The sequence below is a fragment of the Cervus elaphus genome, chromosome 20 (assembly GCF_910594005.1).
Source record: "Cervus elaphus chromosome 20, mCerEla1.1, whole genome shotgun sequence".
Classification (NCBI taxonomy): domain Eukaryota; kingdom Metazoa; phylum Chordata; class Mammalia; order Artiodactyla; family Cervidae; genus Cervus; species Cervus elaphus.
The window spans coordinates 116,791,999-116,812,743 of record NC_057834.1 but is presented as its reverse complement, the minus strand read 5'-3'; the positions used below and the strand labels follow the sequence as shown (position 1 = coordinate 116,812,743).

Genomic DNA, 20,745 nt, shown 5'->3' with positions numbered 1-20,745 from the left:
TGCCTGACTCTGCAACCCCATGAACTGTGGTCCACCAGGCTCCTCTGTCCATGGGGTCCTCCAGGCAAGAATACTGGAGGGGGTTGCCATTTCCTTCTCAATTAATCAACTAGAAATGAAGCTAGAATATACAATGGAGAAAACACAGTCTCTTTAATAAGTGGGACTAGGAAAACTGGCCAGCTCGATCTTGAAGAATGAATTTAGAAAATTTTTTCATACCAAATACAAGAATAAACACAAAATAAATTAAAGACCTATATATAAGACTGGAAACCATACAACTCCCTGAAGAAAACACAGGCAAAACACTTTGGCATATCATAGCAATATTTTTTTGGATCTCTCTCCTAAGGCCAAAAAAGCAAGAACAGAAATCAACAAATGGGACCCAATTAAACTTAAAAGCTTATATACAACATATATAAGCAACACACACAACTGAATATCAAAAAGATAATAAAAAAATGGGTAAAAGACCTCAAGAGACATTTTTCCAAAGAAGACATACCAATGGCTAATAGACACATGAAAAGATGCTCAACATTACTAATAACCAGGGAAATAACCAGGCAAATCAAAACCACAGCAATATTTCACTTCACATCTGTCAGAATGACTATCATCATAAAGACCAAAAATTACAGATGTTAGTGACAATGCAGAGAAAATAGAGCCCAATACACTGTTATTGGGATTATGAATTGATGCAGCCACTACTGAAGAGTATGGAGGTTGCTCAAAAAACTAAAAATAGAACTATCGTATGACCCAACAATCCAATTCCTTCATTATATAAGAATAAAACAAAAAACACTAATTCAAAAAGATATGTACACTTCAATGTTCATAGCAGCATTATTTACAATAGTCAATACATGGAAGCAACCTAAGTGGCCATCAACAGACGAATGGATAAAGAAGATATGAAATATACATACAATGGAAAATATACACACATACAGACACAAAAAACAAGGAACTTTTCCCATCTGCTACAAGATGGACAGAACTGGAAAGTATCATGCTTAGTGAAATAAGTCAGACAGAGAAAGACAAATACTGTATGTTATCACTTATATGTGGAACCTAAAAAATAAAACAAATGAATGAATGTATCAAAACAGAAACAGACTCACAAATATAGAGAAGAAACTAGTATTTACCAGTACAGAGATAGAAAGGGGGAGGGCAATTTAAGGGTAGGTGATTAGCAGGCACAAACTATTATGTATAAAATAACTATCTTACAAGGATATATTATACAGTGCAGGGCATATAATAAATATTTTATAATAACTTTAAGTGGGTAATCTGTAAAAATACTGAATCGCTATACTATACACTTAAAACTAACATAATATTATAAATCAAGTATACTTCAATAAAAGATTTTAAAAAAATAAAAATGGATCATAAGCCTAAATTTAAAATCTAACACCATGAAACTTTTAGAAGAAAATATAGGAAATAATTTTGTTACCTTCAATAAAACAAAATATTTTTAGAATTAACATCATTCAAATGCATGACTCATACAAGAAAATAAAAGATAAACTGTGCTTTACAAAAATTACAAACTTGTTCTGTGAAAGGTACTACTAAAGGAAAAAAAGTCAACCCTAGTGTGGGAAAAAATATGTGCAAAACACATGATCTATGACTTATATCCAGAACATATAAGAAACTCTCAAAACTTAATAATAATATAACAGAACAACACAAATTAAAACATTAAAAATTTCTGAACAAATAACCTCATCAAAGAATACAAAGAGATGGCAAGAAAAAAAAAAAAAAGAAAAGATTTTCAAAGTCAAACTAAAATCGCAATGATACACAACTACGTATCTATTAGAATGGCTGGGATTATAAAATACTGACAACAGTAAGAGCCGACAAGGATATGCACATCTAGGGCTCTCATAAATTGCTGATGGAAAGGCAAATTCATACAACCTCTTTGGCAAACAGTTTATTGGTTACTTATGAAGTTAAACACATACGTAACCATATGAGCAAGCAATGCTGCCCCCAAGTACTTACACAAGTGAAATAAAAACTTATATTCATAAACACTAAAAAGTACAGAAATATTTATAGCAGCTTAATTCATAACTGCCAAAAATTGGAAACATCAGCAAAACTCCTTCAGTGGATAAACATATTATGGTAGCATTTGCCACTTTTTAAAAATATCTTGTTTGTTTACTTCTACTTATTGTCTTTCCTCTTATAATAGAACACAAGCTTCCCCAAAATAGAAGAACCTTCTCTGTCTTATTCAATGCTGATCCTGAGTACACAGAAAAGTTTTTGACATGTCATCAGTACACCATAAATAGTTGTTGAGTATTAAAGGCAAGAAAAGTAACATTTATAGAGCAGTTTCTTTGTGTCAGGAAAAACTTAAATAGCTTTGTATGTATTATATCAGTTAGGTGGGCAACTGAGTCACTGAGAGCATAAGATATCTTGCCAAAGTCACACAGTAAACAGCTGAAGTAGAATACAAACCCTGGCAGTCTGATTCCAAAGCTTGCACTTAATCCAAATTAGGAAATAATGGAAGGGCATCATCATTGGAAAGAGAGAGCAAGATGCAGGGAGGTGTGAAACAACACACTCTCTGCAGGAAACTATAAGAAGGCCAATAAGAATTCATGGCAAGGCAGACTAAAAATAGGGGCCAGATCATGAAAAGGACCATATGCCAAGCTAAGAAACTTGAACTTTAATAGGCAATAGGACCCTTGTTAAGGAGGTTGGCAGTGGAGTGGCAAGGTCAAATTCATAATACACACAGAATGCTCCAGCTCTAGTGTGAAAGATGGACTTAAATAGCACAAGATTCTGGACAAAGCTACATGTTAAAAGAAAATTGCCATAATAAGTCAGGCAACATAAGATAACAGACTGAACTGGAATGATTGTAGCAGAGATAGATAAATTTAGGAAATTATTTTAAAGGTAGTAAAACCAAGGGGCAAATTTTATTTTGCCATCTATAAAATGAAGATAATACCAACTTTTCAGAGTTGTTGGGAAGATTATATATAAACATTTAGTACAATACTGGTACAGCATAAGTGATCAATAAAAACTGATATAGTAATTATTTCAGTTTTTAGATATGGATCAACAAAGAAGAACTTAAGATATCTCCCATGTTTCCAGTTTGAAGGACTACATGGATAGTAGTACATTCACTGGAATGTACAATAGGTAGAAACAGTAAACTGAAACGGTAAGACAAAGAGTTCACTTTCACAAATGATGAGCTTGAGATACCCATGAGGCATTCAGCAGTAAAATCCACTGAAAAGGCAGTTAAAACTAGGGGTTTTAACACCAGAAGAGATTTTAGAGTGTAGATAGATTTGAGAATATGGAAAAGAAATGTAAGATGTAAAGATATGAAATGGAATCATGTAAAAATAAAGGATTTTATAGCAGAGAAACCCATGAAGGAGGATCAGAAGAAATAAGCAAGCAGATACAAGGATAACCAAAAAAGAGAAATACCAGGAGAGCCAAGATAACAATTTCCAACCACAAACTGTCATATCAAACGCAAGATAAATTAAGATAATGAGTATAATATGTTGTTGAATTTAGCAATATGAAAATTACTTATGACAATCATAGTAGTGAAATGCCTATTTAATAAATACTACTAAGTATACTGCCAGCTAAGTTTATATTTGAATGCTATCTTTTTAAATTATGATACTAGTGCCTGGATTAACTGATATAATGAACAAATACACTAACATTATAAACACACAAATGCACTGATATATGCATATTGTGATTATACATATAATTACATATACAATTATAAACAATTTCAAGTATACTTTTTAGACTTAGTAACAAGTCCCAGAAACTCACTTTTTTCTGTAAAAGATTTCAAGTAAAAACAATAGAAGCTAACTTGAAACAATGAAATGTGTTCAAGTTGGCAGTGTTTACACTGAAACTAAAATAATATAGCTGATATGTAAATTCTTTAAGTTGTTCCTATTTTCCATATATTGAATACTACCCTACCTTCTGAATATTTGCTTGAACAACAAACTTCTGACTTCATGAATCAGAAATACAGGTAACTTATGGTGTATCTTATAAAGATCATCTTAAAGTAAGTGTGCTACCAACTTCATTCAACAAGTAAGTTTACTTAAACTACTAATAAAAATATGTACCCATGTTGCAGACACTATTCAAGTCTTTTATGAACATATATTATCCATTTTCTAAACAATATCTCAAGGTCAGTAGTATTAAGCCAAATTTAAAGGTGAGTAACTGAAGTTCAGTGCACTTATGTAATTTGTCCAACGACACAAAGCTGGCAAATAACAGAATGAAGATTCTAATGCCAAAGCTATTGCTTTTTCCCACTGCACTCTAAAACCTGAACAATCAGAAGTATGAGAATTTTTTACATGTCAGTATACTTGAGAAAGATTTCTCTCCCCAACCCAACCTTTGTGAGAACAGTTCTATTTGCGCCATCACTTAGTCTTCTGTGAGTCGTTGCCTCTTTATATCCCTGGCCTATTTGGTTTTTTCTTTTTCCTACTAAAAGTTCTTCATGTATTTTGGATATCAATCTTGTATCTTTAATATATTGCACAAATTTATTTTCCAAGAATAGTACATGTATCTTTCAACTTTAGGTCTTTTGTAATATAGACTTTATTTTTACAAACTCAAAAGTATCGATCTATGTCTTTTCAATTTTGCTTTTCTGTGCCTTGCATAAGAAATTTAACCCTATTTCAAAAGTCAATAAAATATTTATTTTGTATTTATTTTCATAGTTTAAAATTTTATTTTCATATTTAAGTCTTCATCTAAAGTTTTAAAAAATAGTTTGATATGGGGCATTATTTGTCAAACAACTGAATCATGAGGTCCTACTATTTCTACTATTTTGTAAGGCAACTCCTGCCATATAGCAAGCTCACTTATATACATAGCCTTATTTATGAGTTCTGGTATATCTATTCAGACTATTTGTCTATTATCATGCCAAAACCATTCTATTTTAATCACTAATCTATTAAAAAAGATTCTTAGCTGAAATAAAAGTTTCTATAAAATATACACCCACTCATTAGTAATTATTTTTAAGACTTTTTTTTAATGCGGCCCCTTTTAAAAAGTCGATATTTAATTTATTTCAATATTGTTTCTTTTTATGTTTTGGATTTTTGGCTCCAAGACATGTGGGATCTTAGCTCCCCAACAGGAATCAAACCCACATTCCCTGCATTGAAAGGCAAACTCTTAACTCCTGGACCTCCTGGGAAGTCCTAGCTTAGCTATTTTTTTTTTTTTTTGACCCTTTGCTTTTATACATGAATTTAGAATTAGCTTGTCAAGTTCTATGAAAAAAAATTGAGGAGGAAAATGATTGAAATTGTATTAAAGGGTGATTAGGGGAGAACAGACATCTTTATAACATTAAGCTTTCACTTCTGAAAACATAGTTTGAATCTCATTTTATCAGATTATCCCTTTACTATCTCTCTTACTGATATTATCTTTGTATTCCTCTGCCATCCTTCTCGTTTTTCAATGACTGTTGTTCACACCTCACTGATATTTCTCCAATATATACAGAGACGATCTCTGCACTTAACACTCTTGGCACTTTGAATTCCTCCTCTCCAATATTTTACATATAGTATCTTCATTATATATTCATTATATATTTCTAGCTGTCCCTATAGTAGAGTCACACTCTACACCTTGATATTTCCAATAGTTATAACAATTGCAATTCCTTCCATTTTCTTTCACTTATCCTATTATCTAACGACAATCTCTTTGCATTTTCTCACTAAGATACACTAACCATGGACTTGACAAGAACATCTCATGAAGACTCTCTCTCTTTCCTAAGTGTGCTTGCATGTATGCTGGATCCGCTCGTCTTTCTCTTATTTTGTGGTCTGTATTGCTGAAAAGAAAACACAGTCATGGTCTGCTTCAAGCCAGAATGGATTATGTGGTATTAAATTTACCCTCTCTCCACAAATAACTATAATTTTGGGCCAAAAAATATAAAACATATTTTTTAGACAGTGGACAGCAGACAACTCATGACTGATCGCTGAGAAGGGGAAATAAGGTAAGGCCTTTGATCACCAAAGATTTCTTTCCGAAGGCACATTCTGAACTATGATGCAAGGCAAAGGAACTCATACAAAATGTGGATATCTCACTGAGTTAAACAGAAATTGGAGTTCACAGAACTGGGTTGGTGATGATATGGCTGGAATTATAGAACACAGAGCACCAGAGAAGACAAAACTATGCACAAAAAAACCTCAGAAATTGACACAGAGTTCAACTTGATTCTCTGGGCTGAATGCAAAGCTATACATATATACATAAGGTAAGACTCCATTAAAATAGGCAAAGGACAACTACTAGAAAGTGGTAGAACAATTCCAAGAACTCACACAGAGCTAGCAGATATTGAAATTCAAACAAATCATAACACTTTACTAGAGACTCCAGAAGTATCACATCTTAGTAGCAGGATTAAACTAAAGACAGAGCTCTACATTGACATGAATCAGCCATGGATTTACATGTATTCCCCATCCCGATTCCCCCACCCACTTTCCTCCCCACCCCATCCCTCTGGGTCTTCCCAGTGCACCAGCCCCGAGCACTTGTCTCATGCATCCAACCTGGGCTGGTGATCTGTTTCACCCTTGATAATATACATGTTTTGATGCTGTTCTCTCAAAGTGATTAGCCTCCAACTAATAAAAATAAATGGGGGGAAAAAGGAGCTCTCTAGACCTATTTGAGCAAGCAACCCGTGATACTCACAATGGAATAAATGGATCCATATCTGACTAACAACTAGAAAATCAGATAAAATATTTGAAATAGATGTTTTCAGACAGCGGACAATTAGCGTCACAAAGATGGGATCCCTAACAGAAGGGAAACAAATGAATAATTCCTATGATCACTCTGGCTTTCAAGACACAGGGATGGGAGATATTCTCACTGTAACCAGATAGATTAGAAAAACTCCTTTGAACATCTAAAATACTCTGTAGATACTTCAGAAGTGTCGTGTATGGACCAAGTAAGACTAAACAACCATCACTGCATCAGGCCTGCACTAAGAAAACTTTAAATAGTCTATCTGTATTATTAAGGGCAAAGAGAGACCAAAAAAAAAAAAAGACATAATAAATAAACTAATTAAATGGTATATTAGAAAGTGGTAGATTCTTAAAGAAAAGGTAGAACAGACTAATAGGGGTGTGTGAAGGAGGAGAAAAAGGATAGTCATTAAGATTGGCCTCATTAAGAAGATATCAGCTGAGCAAAGACAAAGGAAGTAAGGAAATTTGTTATGCAAATGTCTGGTTGAAGCCCTAAGCCAGTGCTTTAAGGGAGAATCATGCCTGGCTTGTTTGAGGTACCACAAAGAAAAGCTGTGTGGGCAAGGCAGAAAGTAGAAGAAAATGTGGTCAAAGAAGTATGTAAGTTGTAGGGTGGGGTTGGTGAGTTAGACTGACGATTTTGCAGGATCTGGTAGGTCATTTTAGAGATACCATCTTTTACTCTGACATGCAAAAATTAATTACAAGAGTTTAACAGACTAATCATATGATATGACTTTTATCATAAAATTACTACCATTTCCCTGTTTTGAGTAGACTAAAAGACAAAATTAAACAGGGAGCCAGTTAGGAGACTTTGTTCACAGACACAGGTAGGCCTGGAAGTCAGGCATGTGCAATATAAAGTCCATATTCTTAACTGTTAAAATTTGCTTGATGATCATATTGACAGTGATGATACCTTGCAATAGTACATTTGAAAGAAGGAAGATGAAGAAAAGGACTAGAAGAAGGATAAGGAGAAGGAAAAAGGGCAGAACAACAGTGTGTGTGTATGTTAGTCACGCAGTCATGTTCAAGTCTTTGTGACCCCATGGACTGTAGTCCACCAGATTCCTCTGTCCATGGAATTCTCCAGGCAAGAATACTGGAGTGGGTAGCCATTTCCTTCTCCAGGGAATCTTCCTGACCCAGGGATTGAGCCCAGGTCTCCTGCATTGCAGGCAGACTCTATCAACTGAGCCACTGGGAAGACCTCCAAAAACAGTAGTAATAATATATATTAATAATTTGTTGTGGTAGTTTTCCCTCTTGCTGGTTTTAGCATTGTTTCTACTGTTGAGGTGTTTTAGTAAAAACAATAGCCATCAAGTAGTGAATCTCTATCTACCAAATGTCATGGTAGGCTCTTTATATGCATTCTTCCCTTTAATTTTCACAATAGTCACATGAAGTAGTATTATCATCTTTGTTTTACATATGGAAAATTGAGGTACCAAAAGATTAAGCCAAGATTGTTTGAATCCATTGTCCTGTGATCTCTCTACAATAATTTGCTGTCTTTGTTTATTGTCAAGTCTAGCCATAGCCAGGATGAAGTTTCACTGAGACTGAAATCTCCAGAATGGAGACCAAAGCAGCAAAAGACTCTTGAAATTTTAGACATGCCATATATAAAAGTGTGTGTGTGTGTGTGTGTATTTAAGCTACATTGCTGTTTATAATAATGTAAGCAATATTTCACTGCTAATTTTTTTTAATTTTTCATTACCTAACTCAGAGGACACTCTGTTAGCACACCCAGATAAAATAGGTTTGATGAATTAAGAAGAGTCAAAATAACAAATAAGTATATTTTGCTGTCTCACATTGTTACTGGAATGCAGTTAATTCCTTTTGGACCAGAGGCCTGAAACACTGTATTGTATCTCATTTACTTGTGTGATGTTTCCAAGTAAGACAGAAAAAAGAATTTATTCTAAATACATGAACTTTTAAGTTCATTAAACAATTCAAACCGAGAAATCAAAAATAAAGCATCTCACTGCTGATAGGATAGAAAAATAATATAAACTGTATGGCAGAAATTTATAAATATGAATAAAGAGTTTTTAAAATATTAATATACTTAGCCCATCAATTTTCCTCACAGGAATTTATTCTAAAGAAGTGAAAAGAAATCTGGGTAAAATTTCATGCATAAAGGTGCTCCCTAGAGTATTATTTATAACAACAGATAATAAAAGGCAATCTTTATGCCCAAGATTTAAAGAAGGGGTCCAAAAGTACATAACTATTGTACAGTCATGTTTATGATGGTTTAACTGACAGAAAATTTCTTGTAATACTGTTTAGTTTCCTTATAAGATATAAAATGTATACATGTTGCAAATTTAATTATGCTCTAAAGAATAAAATAGAAAATAAATAAGCCTAGAAGTAAATATGCCAAAAAGTTATTAGTATTTGCTTCTAGGTAGTAAGATTATGGGGTGTGTGTAAGTATGGGTATGTACATGCTTCTTCTCTGCTTCTGATAATTATCTATATTGTACAAATTTACTATAGTAAGCATTGGATACTTTTACAGTCAGAATAGAGGGGGAAAAAATAAACTCAAAGAGATAAAAAGCATATAAAAGACAGAAAATACTTTCAACAATCCAGACACATCATTTTATTTCTTCTTATTGGCTAAAGTTTTATCATCAGTATTTAAATAGGAAGATTTGCTTTCATATCACATGAGTGTTCTGCTGCATAAATAACAAATTTCCATGTAAGACTATTTAATATAGTGTTTTTAAGAGAGAAAATTACTTTTCAATAAAGATACCTGGATGTTTAGTTATCATAGATTCTTACAAATGTACTATTTACCAACTACTTTGGGAGTTAATATATCAGTCCTGGAATATGACACCATATGTTTCAAGCATTTATCACTTGCTAAAAATCATTAAGGAAGATGATCCAAAAGCTAGACCTGTTTATACAGTATATTCGATGCTTCAATTTTTAGTAGAGTCAGACTTTGATGACTAATATTTCTTTTGCCCGCTAGTACCAAACCCTAAATAAGGTTCCTGACTAGATTACATTCATGCAGTTCTCATTTTAACGGAAATTGGAGAGATGGCAAAAGATTATGGGACGAGCCATTATAAAAACAGACCTCACAAGTCAGACTTAATAGTGAAATCATTCTCTTTCATGTAGACAACCATGAAAACAAATATCCTGTGAGCTAGAGATATGTACTGTATCTTTCCAGCAAATCTTTATGCCTTCTTGAGAAAGATTTCCATAACTATATAATGTGATTACAGTTGATGAAGCAATGGCCCACAGAAAGAGACTGATAAAGCATCAGCCTCAGGAAAACAGATAAACATGTTCATGATTTTTAATTGTAACAAGGGTAGGATAACACTGGATATGAAGATAGAACTTAGAGCAAGTATTTGTTTCTTCAACTTTAAAAACAAGCATCCATAAAATAGTACCAACTCTTCTAAGAATAATAACAAAATAGTCATTTCACTTCCTTGATTGATAGACAAGATTCAAAAAAGACTGTAGGCCTTTAACATGTAGTATAAAAATTATAACACTCTGGAAGAGACCTTTTTAACGGCAAAGTGAATATAAGCCACCTAAAAGAACAAACAACAATAAACTTTGAAATGTATGAGCAATTTGTCCAAAAGATTATCCCAGGTCATATAACTTAAGAAACACATTTTCTGAACACTCTAGTCATCCAACCTTGCCCTCCATGCCTGACCATAGAAACTATAAGGATACTCTTGATAGAGACTAAAGTGAAAGAAAAACTAGGTTAGGAATTTAATGTGGCCCAAAGTAAAAAAATATATATATATACATGTAATATATATATATATATACATATACATATAATTTCAGAGCTTCTGCTAAGTCTCTGCTTAGGAAAGGATATGATGAGAATAGATTCTGTTCCTTGAAAAGTAATAGGTCTCATTTCTTAAGAGATAGTGGATTCCTGGTTGGAATAGACAAGCTGAAAGATAAGCATGAGCTGTGGATAAAGAGGAAAAGAGTAATCCCATTTGTGAAGTTAGAAAACCTGGTAGATTATACAGCCTTAAAGAAAATGTTTCCCTTCCTTAATATGAATTGACTATGCTGCCTTGGAATTACTGTTCTTTTTTTGAGTGGTGTGTGTATGTGACAACTGTAAATTGCTGACATGAGATAAACACACCAATAGAAGAATGAGAGGCTGCATGCTTACGTCATCATAGCAGAGAGATCATAGGGAACCCAAACTAGAGTTCCAAGACGCAGGCTTATACATATGGCTAAGGCCTCCTGCTATGATTTATACTGTCAAGACTTAGTATCATAGACTTTGAAAAAGCACTTTGAGGATTGTTGATTGTCTTGCTGGAATAAGAGGGACCATCCTAGGGACAGGTGAAGCCCTGTAGATAAAATGTATGTTGCCCTAAAGTGATTGCAGGGAAGGAATATTATCCTTACTGTAAAAAACTGAAAAAGGAATTATCTCATGAGCATGTAAGTAAAACAAGAAGCAAAGCAAAGAACTAAAGTTTGTTGTAGAGCAATAATCTGTATGGGGTTTATTTCCCCTCTTGTCCTAAACAGCTGAGATAATTCATAGTTAGCCAACATTGTTCAGAGCCCCCTCATGTACATAATTCCTTCTAGTTACCCCTAAATTTCAGTAAACATAACATACACCGAGTCCTGTGTCAGTGGTGTTATAGAAAATTAAAAGAATTGGTAGTAAAGTGAAGTGGCTGTTCATGAACCCCTCTTCTGCTGAAGCCAGCATGCCAGGAAGGGCACTGTGAGGACAAGTGAGGGTCCCTAAATTTCAAACACTGACCATTACCTACCTAACATATGACTCAAGTTACAGTTGAAAGAAACAGAGAGAAGGAAACAACCAGGTGAAACAGCAAGTAGATTAGATTGACTTAGGAGGGGAAATTAAACTCCTCCCTCTCTCTCAAATATGCTAGAAAAAAAGAAGCCTGAAGAAAGAAGGCAGATATTAGATTACAGGGCTATGCTTTCACCTGCTTTAAACAATCCTATCACTATGTACAGAAAGCTTGTGCAGAATCTTCCAAAATCAGTCATCTCAATATAACAATAACAACTGATTTCTCAGGGTTAGATTTTTATCAAAGTTTGTTAAAAGCGTATGTCTTTAGTTCTATTTTCATCAATATTTTTATCTTTATTCAAAACAATTTTGAACAGGATTGTAAAACATATACTCTTATGTTACAAAATGTACATGAAGAAATTGTGGTTAAAGATAGATTCATATTATTTAGGTTGGTGCAAAGTAATTGCGGTTTCAGACCATGAATTTTAAATCATTATAACTAGGTTCAATCACAGCTTTATTAATAAAAATAGAAACCATTATAATCAACACATTTTTGCCAATGAGAAATAAGTTTGTTTATTCCTGTAGCATAAAAATCCATGCTTCAGGATTCAACGAACTCTTGAAAGGCATTTTCTACCTCCAGCTGGTTGTGTAAGCCTTTTCCCTGCAAAAAGTTGTCAAGATGCTTGAAGAGGTGGTAGTCCATTGGCGAGAGGTCAAGTGAATATGGTGGATGAGGCAAAACTTTGTAGACTAATTCTTTCAACTTTTTAAGCATTGGTTGTGCAACGTGCAATTGGATGTTTTCGTGGAAAAGAATTGGGCTCTTTCTGTTGACCAATGCTGGCTGCAGGCATTGCAGTTTTCGGTGTATCTCATGGATTTGCTGAACATATTTCTCATATGCAATGGCTTCACCTGGATGCAGAAAGCTGTAGTGGGTCAGATGGGCAGCAGACCACCAAATAGTGACCATGATCTTTTTTGGTGCAAGTTTAGCTTTAGGAAGTACTTTGGAGCCTCTTCTTGGTCCAATCACTGAGATGGTCATCACTAGTTGTCGTATAAAACCCACTTGTCATTGCAGGACACAATCCAATCAAGAAACAGTTGGTTGCATAGAATAAAAGGAGACAACAGTTCAAAATGATTCTTTTTTTGATTGGCGGTCAGTCCATGGGTACCCACTTACTGAGATTTTTCATCTTTCCAATTTGCTTCAAATGCTGAATGACTATAGAATGGTTCACGTTGAGTTCTTTGGCAACTTCTCGGGTTGGTTGTTGTCAACTTCCAATGGCCAGTCACTGCGCTCATCATCTTCAAGGCTCTTGTCTCCTTTGCAGAATTTCTTGGACCACCACTGCACTGTACATTCGTTAGCAATTCCTAGACCAAATGCATTCTTGATGCTGCGAATTGACTCTGCTGCTTGATGACCATTTTGAGCTTGAATAAGAAAATTAGTCGACTTTGCTTTTTGCCTAATATCATTTCCCTAGTCTAAAATAAATATAAAATAAACAGCAAGTACTAAATCATTAGCAAAAAGACAAAGTGAGAAATGTGCATTAAAATAACTTAACCGCTTTTATTTAAGAATGTATTCCAACATAAAAAGGCAAAGTTCAACAATGCAAAACCATGAATACTTCTGCACCAACCTAAATACTATCAGAATAACAGAAAAGTTAGTATGCAAAAACACAAGTAAAAAAGTTTTCCAGAGTCATTAACATGGGCTATAAAATTGACTCTGAGTTCTGCAACAGCCAAACAAAGTGAAAAGCAGGATGAATTACAAGAATCATAATACTTTTAAGATAGAAACACCTTGTTATATAGGTGAAGAAATTTTTTTTGTGAAAATGAGTTCTGTGAAGAAAAGATATACAGAGCAGCACCATATAATAATCATAAGTCACTTCCAGTGGTTCCTTATAGGCTTCCCCCATGGAAGCCTAACACATCATGCTAAAGCTTCAATCAGTAAAGAACACTGTGTTCTTATGAAATCTGCTTGTATTTTTAATAACCACCAGATAACAAAAGCCAGTATATTATACCTGTTATTCTATATCTCTTGAAATAAAATGATATCACTACTACACATATAAAAGAATATATTTCTAATATAGCCATTATTTTGATATCCCTAAAATAAAACAAATGCATAATCTTCTTACCAAAACCACACTGAGGGGATCCACTAATTCTCTCACCTGTGATTCTTTCACATTTTCAACAGTAAAGTTGAACCAGACTCGGAAGCGAGGATTACAGGTGTCCGGCCTAATGAATAAATCATACTCAAACTCAGAGACCTGGTCCACCCGTCCAAGGTTACCTGTTAATAAAAATTAAGAGAACTGGGTGTTAATAGAAGTTCATGAAGCTCAATGGCACATACATTTAAATATTATGAGCCCTGACAATGACATTTGTCATCATTTGGTCCTTATAGGTTCATCCTTCAGAATCCATTAGACTGCCACCAACTCTGAATGTAGTCCAAGAGAAGAGGAGGTTTTCAGCTAGTCTGGGCTGTGGAACAAGCAACTCTTTCTGTCATTATAACCTAGAAGATCAATTTGTGCTACAAGTGTCTTTGACAGACTGGTTGGTATGCTATATAGAGCAAGTGGCAAGCACCCTTAAAACAAGTAAAGACCACAACCAAACTTCAGTTTCCTGGCTAGAAAAACAAAAATGATAACATCCTGTGTCTTTTGTATTAAGCTTTATGGTGTACAAGTTATCTCTAATATATTTGATTTTATTTAATTCTCACAACACAGCTACGCAATTTGTACTGTATTTTGTACATTTTCAAACTTTTATCAGAACATGTTAAGAGAATAGAGTAAGGGTTAAACAAAAATTAGAAGTAGTTTCTACATAAAAATAATAATGGTAAAATCACAAACAACCATAAAATTAATTTCCATTTCCTCCACCAGCAAAGCAGGCATATCAAAAGTGTAAAAACTTAAGTGTGACTCCCATTCTTTGTCTCTCCTCTCTCCACCTAATAGTCTAATGAGTAGTAAACTGCCCCAAATTTTAACACTGGGATGGGATAAAAAATAAAAGCCAAGAGTCTGGTAAATTCCCAAACTAGTTAATAAACCAAAAAAAGAAGAGTAAACACAACTACAGAAAGCAACAAAGCAATTGACTGAGAAGTCAGTATGGTCTGCACTTGAACAGCACAGCAATATCCTACTTTAACAGCAACGTCTTACTAAATAGCACAAGGAATTATATTCAATATCCTGGGATAATCTATAATGGAAAAAAATTTTAAAAACGAATGTGTGTGTGTATAACTAAGTCACTTTGCTGTACAGAAGAAATTAACACAACATTGTAAGTCAACTATACTTCAGTCAGATTTTTTAAAAAATCCATAAGTCATCACAAAAAAGTAATCTCTAGTCTATCTTTCTCAAAAAGAACACTCAGAATTAAACTTTATACACATGAGAGTTCTAAATAATTTCTCTTACTAGTTCTATTGACATGTCACTTATTTTTCTGAGCACCAGTTGTAGTCGACAGGGTACTAGCCTAGGAATCAGCAGAGCTGAATTCTATCTCAGTTGACCCACTGTGTAACAATGGGTAAATTACCTACCCTCTCAACGTCTCATTTGCAAAATGAGAATATTGAGTTACCTAACTTCTAAGGTTCCTTTCAGCTGTAACATTATTTGGCTGCCTGATTCTAAGATTGATCAGGAAATGATCCAAGATAAGCCTTCCTTCAGAACCAAATCAATTAACCTTAGGGCGATTTTGTCTGTTCTCATTAAAATATGTCCTGAGAACCAGACTGACTCCTCCTTCCAGAACCAGGATGATCAGATACCTTGAGTTAAGTAGACACATATTTTTTAAAATGCATTGATGGGAAAACACCAACAAGAGTTAATTAAAACCAAAAACTTTTCATTTTTCTAGCTTCATTGTCTTCAGAATTTCCAAGGAGCTTCATCAATGTAATTGGTCCTTTCAAATATTATCATTCAAAAATATTTACTAAGGCTTCTTTTGTAGAAGAAGGAACATTTATTATATGAGAGCACTGAACTTAAAATCAGAAGATCTAAACTCAAGTTTTATCTCTGTCACTTACTAAGTGACCTTGGAAAATTAACCCAAGATGTGTACAACCTCTGCTTATTCAACTATTCAAGTATATTCAAGTATAAAGTAGAAATATGAATACTTATCTCCAGGCTAAGTAATGTTAACATTAATTTTAACTAATACATAACTGATATTAACATGAATTTTCAACAGAAAATTAACATTTTCTGAGCATTTCTACATGCCACATACTGTCCCAAATGCTTGGTATATTAATCTATTTAATTCTTACCACAATCCCCAACTGGTAGAAACCACTACAGTCCTCATTTTACATATGAAAAAAAGCAAGGAACAAATATATAAAATAACTTAGCCAAAGCTATTATACCATATAAGCAAGTATGAGTCAGAACTGGGATTTGAATTCAAACAATATGTCTCTAGCCACTAGACAATCAGTCCAGTTCAGTTCAGTTCAGTCTCTCAGTCGTGTCTGACTCTTTGTGACCCAATGAACCACAGCACGCCAGGCCTCCCTGTCCATCACCAACTCCCGGAGCCCACCCAAACCCATGTCCATAGAGTCGGTGATGCCATCCAACCATCTCATCCTCTGTCCTCCCCTTCCCCTTCTGCCCTCAATCTTTCTCAGCATCAGGGTCTTTTCCAATGAATCAGCTCTTCGCATCAGGTGGCCAAAGGACTGGAGTTTGAGCTTTAACATCAGTCCTTCCAATGAACACCCAGGACTGATCTCCTTTAGGATGGACTGGTTGGATCTCCTTGCAGTCCAAGGGACTCTCAAGTCTTCTCCAATACCACAGTTCAAAAGCATCAATTCTTCTGCGCTCAGCTTTCTTTATAGTCCAACTCTCACATCCATACATGACCACTGGGAAAACCACAGCCTTGACTAGACAGACCTTTGTTGACAAAGTAATGTCTCTGCTTTTTAATATGCTGTCTAGGTTGATCATAACTTTTCTTTCAAGGAGTAAGTGTCTTTTAATTTCTTGGCTGCAATCACTATCTGCAGTGATTTTGGAGCCCAGACAGTAACTTTTACTAAAAAAAAAAAAAAAAAACCTGGTTGGAAGAATAGGAAGATAATACACCTTGAAAGTACAGCATAAGGTATAATTCTTAATAAAAAATTATACAACACAAAGTGAAAAAGCTATTTTTGACCTCCAGAAGTTCATGGTTGAAAAATTAAACATTAACGTGTATTTCAACATTAAAGGAAAAGAAGATTTTTATTTTGTTTTTCATTCTGGAGCACTATAAATGGATTTTGATTAATAAAAACATCTTAAAATCATTGCTATATATTGTATCTAAAAATACAGAAAATATGTATTAAAGTCTACAGTTCCAAAATTATTTCAGACCCTTTATATTATTAAAGCCTCACCATGACCCCATAATGAGTAAGCTGAGATTCAGGAATCTTTAGTGCTTGCTTAAGTTCACGCTTTAAAGCACCAGGGGAAGTCCCCAAAACAAAGACTTTACGTTACATTGTGCTGCTCTTTGGAAAGGGCCTTCTTGATGGCTCAGCAGGTAAATCCATGGCTGATTCATGTCAATGTATGACAAAACCCACTACAATATTGTAAAGTAATTAGCCTCCAACTAATAAAAATTAAAAAAAAAAAAAAAAGAATCTACCTGCAATGCAGGAGACACAGGACAGGAGACTTGGGTTCATTCCCTGGGTCAGGAAGACACCCTGAAGGAGGAAATGGCAACCCACTCCAGTATCCTTGCCTGAAAAAGTTCACAGACAGAGGAGCCTGGCGGGCTACAGTCCAAGGTGTCGCAGAGTCAGTATGACTGAGTGGCTAACCAGCAGCAGCACCTCTCTGGAATATACCACAGCAACAGTCAGTTCGTTTATTGACTGATTCAATCACTTATTCATTCTAAAAGTACTACAGTCTGTGCTATAAAATAGAGCAGAAAGTAAGTCCAACAGGTGGGGCCTTTGCTTTCACTAAGTTTGAAAGTGAAGTCGCTCAGTCGTGTCGGACTCTTTGCAACCCCATGGACTGTAGCCTATGAGGTTCCTCCATTCATGGAATTTTCCAGGCAAGAGTACTGTTTTCAGTCCCAAATAATAAGCATCTGGTATTTGGTCTTCTGTAACTACTCTGTTGGCCTTCTTCACCACTCCTATGAGGAGTATTCTCTCTGTGTGTATGAAGGGGGAAAAAAATGCTTTTCTTATATTACCAGTAATATTTCAACAAAGTGCGAATTTATGACATTCTGATTCTGAACACAGAAACTTGAAATAAGCTGACCATGCCTCTATGTCATCTGGTTCCCTCCACCTTATGAAAGGAGAGAAGAAAACAAATAGGAATCTAAAACATAGGACAAACACACACACACATACAAAAAGTAGATTTTAAACACTGACATATCAATAGTCATGTTAAATATAAATGGACTAAATATTATAAATAGACTCAAAAATTATTCTGGATAAAAATAACAATGTATGTAGCAGTGGGATTGCTGGGTCTTATGGTGGTTTTATTCCTAGTTTTTTAAGGAATCTCCATACTGTCTTCCATAGTGGCTGTATCAATTTACATTCCCACCAACAGTGAGTGCAAGAGGGTTCCCTTTTCTTCACACCCTCTTCAGCATTTAATGTTTGTGGCTTTTTGATGATGGTCATTCTGACTGGTGAGATGATATTTTACTGTAGTTTTGATTTTCATTTCTCTAATAATGAGTTATGTTGAGCATCCTTTCATGTGTTTATTAGCCATCTGTATGTCTTCTTTGGAGAAATGTCTGTTTAGGTCGTTTTCCCACTTTTGATTGGGTTGTTTGTTTTTTCTGGTATCGACTTGATGACATGCTTGTATATTTTTGAAAATAATCCTTTTTCAGTTGTTTCATTAAATTAAAAAATATAGAAAAAAACATAAATTTCTTGATACCATGAAAAAAATAAAAATGCATATAGCTTATAAAGAAAACTTTTATATTTAAGAACAAAGAAAGACTGAAAATAAATGATCCTTTCAACTATCATCATCCAAAAATATTTACTGAGCCCTAAGTTGTAGAGAGTACAATACTATTTTTTCAACGAATTATTAATTTTATAACAGGAAAGGCACTATCAAAAAGAAAGCTAATGTAGCTATATGTATCTCAGGCTTTGTAGACTTCAAATCAAGAAACTCACTAGAAATGAACAGAGACATTTCATAATGCAAAAAAGGTAACTGCATCAGAGAAGATACAAAAATATCAAAAAATATACATCTAATAACAGATCTTCAAAATACATAAGTAAACTTGGACAAAGTAAAACATGGAGACAACTTTACAAATACAGTGAGAAATTTGAACACACCAATTCCACAAACCCAGAAAATATTCAGAAAGGATTTAGACAATTAGAAAATGTGATTTTAAAATATTTCTAGTTCTAATTATGGAATACTTTTCATTTATACACCTACAGAATATATATCCTTTTCAAAAGCCCATGGTACATTTACAAAATTGATCACACACTGGTCGGTAAACGTAGTCTCAGCAAACTTCAAAGGAATTTGTATTATACTGCTTATGTTCCCCTATCATAGTGATAGTATTTTAAACTAAATCATAATCAATATATGTCAAGCAAAATTTGTTGAACGTAGCTAAATCAGTTCTAAGACGGAAATATAAATGTACACACACATATGGATTGATTTTCATTAATTTATACATAACATAAAATGTATTAAGAAAATCAGTTATCTAAGCTTCTATTATTTGTTGTTGCTGTTCAGTCGCTAAGTCGTGTATGATTCTTTGCGATCACATGGACTGCAGGAGGCCAGCCTCCCCTGTCCTTTACTATCTCCCAGAGATTGCTCAAATTCATGTCCATTGAACTGGTGATGCTATTTAACCATCTCATCCTCCACCACTCCATTCTCCTCCTGCCTTTAATCTTTCCCAACACCAGGGTCTTTTCCAATAAGTTGGCACTTCACATCAGGTGGTCAAAGTACTGGAGCTTCAGCTTCAGCATCAGTCCTCCAATGAATATTCAGGGTTAAATTCCTTTTAGATTGACTGGTTCGATCTCCTTGCTGTCCAAGGGACTCTCAAGAGTCTTCCCCAGTACCACAATTCAAAAGCATCAATTCTTTGATGCTCAACCTTCTTATGGTTCAGCTCTCACGTCTATACATGACTACTGGAAAAATCATGGCTTTAACTATATGGACTTTTGTCAGCAAAGTAATATTTCTGCTTTCTAATACACTGTCTAGGTTTGTCCTAGCTTTTCTTCCAAGAAGCAAATGTCTTTTAATTTCATGACTGCAGTCACCATCCACAGTGATGTCAGAGCCCAAGAATATAAAATCTGTCACTACTTCCACTTTTTCCTCTTCTATTTGCCATGAAGCGATGAGACAGCATGCCATGATCTTAGTGTTTGTTTTTTTTTTTTTAATGTTGAGTTTTAAATAAATATTTCAATAAAAAACAGATGTTACTAGATTGGAATAAAAACATAGATCCAGAAGACAGAAACAGTCTGAAATTAAGATAAATTTTAATAGATTTCTCACTTTCTTCTTCCATATACAAAAAAGGAGTGATCCATATTTGGACAGATTTAAACCATCAAATATCAAAAAGTTCTTGAACACAGTAACAAACATCAGAGCAACCTATAATGTACAAGGAATCCTCAATAAGATTAATAGCTGACTTCTCATCAGAAATCATAGATGTCAGAAATCAGAATGGGAACATATTCACAGTGTTGAAAGAAAATATCTGATTGTCAGCAAAAATATTATTAAAAAAAATAAAGACATTAAG

The 20,745-nt window shown here is 34.3% G+C and overlaps 1 protein-coding gene across 1 annotated transcript in view; it reads right to left on the bottom strand.

Annotated features, from left to right (window-relative positions):
• The window catches only part of AGBL4 (AGBL carboxypeptidase 4), a 1,406,543-nt gene that overhangs the window by 1,168,661 nt on the left and 217,137 nt on the right, over positions 1 to 20,745 (bottom strand). Inside the window, exon 3 of the mRNA XM_043876377.1 lies at positions 14,019 to 14,143. Within this exon, the coding sequence (XP_043732312.1) occupies positions 14,019 to 14,143 (125 nt within the window). The remainder of the gene's footprint in view (positions 1 to 14,018; positions 14,144 to 20,745) is intronic.